General features: G+C 36.4%; 1 protein-coding gene across 1 annotated transcript; it reads left to right on the plus strand.

The window, feature by feature from the left end:
* The first annotated feature begins 1,914 nt into the window (after positions 1-1,914).
* Positions 1,915-2,391, plus strand: LOC110728767. The gene has a single exon (XM_021908417.1). It carries the CDS (start codon positions 1,915-1,917, stop codon positions 2,389-2,391), a length of 477 nt encoding a protein of 158 aa, XP_021764109.1.
* Positions 2,392-3,116: the final 725 nt, after the last annotated feature.

Genomic DNA, 3,116 nt, shown 5'->3' on the forward strand with positions numbered 1-3,116 from the left:
CCAGCAGAAAAGAAAGATCCATCAAGGTGGTGCGATTTCAATTCAGATATTGGTCGTACAACTGATGAATGTGTCGTGCTCAGGAAGGAAGTTGCTTACCTGGTGAAGAAAGGCTACCTTAAAGAGCTCTTATCAAATAAGACTAAAGCTACAGGGAGGGTGAATGAATCCAAGCAAGGTGGCTGATAAATCACATTTATATAGAGTTTATAGGCACGTTTATGTTAGTTTTATTGTTGCTTTTTAGATCTTTTTGTATCATTTTAGGTCGCAAATGCATAATTTTTTTGTTTATGCTCTATTACGCTCCGTTTTTGTTTTTATTAATATTTTAGGTGATTTTATAGTCATTTGGAAGCTTTCGTAGTGTTTGGAGTAGATTCGAATGATATTTGGATGGAAGTCGATGAATTGAGCTTATTAATCAAAGATATCATCTTCAATGATGTTGAATATGAGGTTTATATGCATGAGAAATGAAAATAGCATCCATAATGATCATTATGCACTTTTCGGAATTGAATTTGAGTTAGAAGCGAAGTTAAACGATGTTTTACAAAGTGGCAAAACTCACTTTTGTGCACTCTTTTGATTTTGAGTTCAAAAGATCGGATTGAGGTGATTCAAACTGTGATGGAAGCTAGACTTGATGAGCTTTCCAATGACAGGTCACACGCCTCAAGAAGCCTTCTAGAACAGAAGAAATGTCCGTTTTAATTTGTTCTATGTACCTTGCGACCAAACCCCGCGCCCACGCGAACTTCCCAGCTCTACTGCCAGGCCGTAGGGCTGACCTGCGCTCGCAGGTTTTGGCGAGTGAACAGCAGCCACGAGACTTTGTCGCTGTCACGTCTTCCCTCATCCCGCTTGCATCGATCATCTTTGTGCCACGTCGTCGTCTATGGTCCAGTAGTAATGCAACTTATATATTTATTATTTTTCTTATTTCTTTTCTATAATTATTTTTAAATTAGTTTTAGGATAATATAAATGCTCAAGGGATATTATTTTTCCCTTCTGCCTTTTTATACTTTTTAATTTACATTCGTTGTAGTTTCTCTCTAGCCCTAGTATTTCATGGATAACTCCATGGATTCCTCCATGGATTTGTCCTTGAATTTTTATACTTTAATTTGTAGAGGTAATTTTATTTCTTTACTTTTAATTATGCTTTTTTTTATTATTTCTAGTTTTTATTATTTATTACATGCTAGAGTAGTTTATTTCTAGGGTTTGGAAATCCATGTTTTTATTATGAATCTTGATTGGTATTTTTAATATTTTGATTATTGATTTCTCTAATTGATAGTGTTTTATTGTTAATCTTGCAACCTGATCAATTGTTTAATTAATTACTGTTAGTAAGAGTTTGAATCGAAAGATATTACTTTTAGAGGCTTACCTACAATTAGCAATTCTAATTACGTTAGCGACCGAACTACATATGTTGAATTTCAGAGCGTTAAGACCTGACTATAGGCTTAGATATTGCTCTAGATAATTGATCGATTAAATTGTTATTGATATTTGATAGATTTAGAAATATAAACTTGGTGAACCATAACCCTAGGTCTTTTTATTAATTGTTTTATTTCTTATTTCAGTTAGACTATATTTCTATCCCAATTTTGTGACATACTTAAGTTTTTCCAATTTCTTAGAAGTTACATTGAATAGCCATATCTCTGTGGATTCGACCTTACTTACCCAACTACATTGTTAGTTGGTTTTGTTAGGAATTTATCTTTGATAGGTGTACGACAACCTATCAGTGGCCCCTCTCCTCCTCCAATCGTCAAGACCATCTGTTTCATATTAGGAGTGTCAGAAGTGTGCGGCCTAACATATTCAGCAGCAAAGCGACATGCAAAATAAAGCCGTATAGATCAACCCGATAGAAAAGGAAGATAAAAAATGGACATCCCAATCATGTTCGAGGAAAGTGACGTAGTAGAAGGCCATCATGACGGCCTAGTGATTTCACTCCCAGTTGGAAATTGCATGATCAAGAAGATCCTTGTTGACAACGGAAGTTCCGCGAACATCATTATGCTCGATACCTTGAAACATATGAACATTGATGAGAAAAACATCATCAACAATTCAACAATTCTAGTAGGCTTTAGTGGTGAAACAAAGAAAACAAGCGGAGAGATTACATTGGCAAATTTTGCAAAAGGGATTAATCTGCAAGTCAAGTTCCTAATGATCAATAAATTATCATCGAACAATATGATTCTGGGTAGACCATGGATACACGAAATGAAATCCATCACGTCTACTTATCACCAAGTCATCAAGTTCCCTACAAGATGGGGTATCCAAGAGATCAGAAGGGACCCTAAAGAGGCCAAGAATGTTACAAGATCGCCTTTAAAGCAACTTCAGTAGAGAAGAGTTTAGCATAGCAATCAGAGGGTCAACTAGGCAAAGAAAAACTCTGTATGGCAGAAGAGAAAGAAGCAATAGAGATCCAGCTGAACCCCGACCATCCAGATCAGAAAGTCAAAATAGGATCAAAATTGAGCATTGATCTTCGACATCAGATCTTAGAGTTGTTGGAAGCTGAAAAAGACGCGTTCTCTTGGACTCACGAAGATATGAAGGGAATCCCTCCAGATGTGATCACTCACTAACTTAACGTAGATCCTATGCATACACAAGTAGTAAAACATAAAAGAAGAAAGTGCTCACCAGAAATGAACAAGGTCACCAATGAGGAAATTCAAAATTTGTTGAAGACAGGAAAGATAAGAGAGGTAAAATACCCAGAATGGCTCGCCAATGTGGTAGGTGTCAAAAAGAAGAACGGTAAATGGAGAATATGCATAGACTTAACAGATATCAACAAGGCCTGCCCAAAAGACCCTTTCCCATTACTTCACATTGATGCCATGGTATATGCAACAGCAGGACATGAAATATTCTCCTTTATGGACGCATACAGTGGGTACAACAAGATCCACATGCATAAAGAATACCAAGAAAAGACTGCCTTCATTACTAGCCAAGGAATCTGTTGCTACAAAGTAATGTCTTTTGGATTGAAGAATGCAGGAGCAACATACAAGTGGCTAGTAAACAGAATGTTTGCAGAACAAATTGGGAATACAATG

The sequence above is a fragment of the Chenopodium quinoa genome, unplaced genomic scaffold, assembly GCF_001683475.1.
Source record: "Chenopodium quinoa cultivar QQ74 unplaced genomic scaffold, ASM168347v1, whole genome shotgun sequence".
Taxonomy (NCBI): Eukaryota; Viridiplantae; Streptophyta; class Magnoliopsida; order Caryophyllales; family Amaranthaceae; genus Chenopodium; species Chenopodium quinoa.

Excerpts from the sequence above, each read along its gene's own strand:
- LOC110728767 (XM_021908417.1), top strand. The coding sequence starts at position 1,915 with ATGGACATCCCAATCATGTTCGAGGAAAGTGACGTAGTAGAAGGCCAT.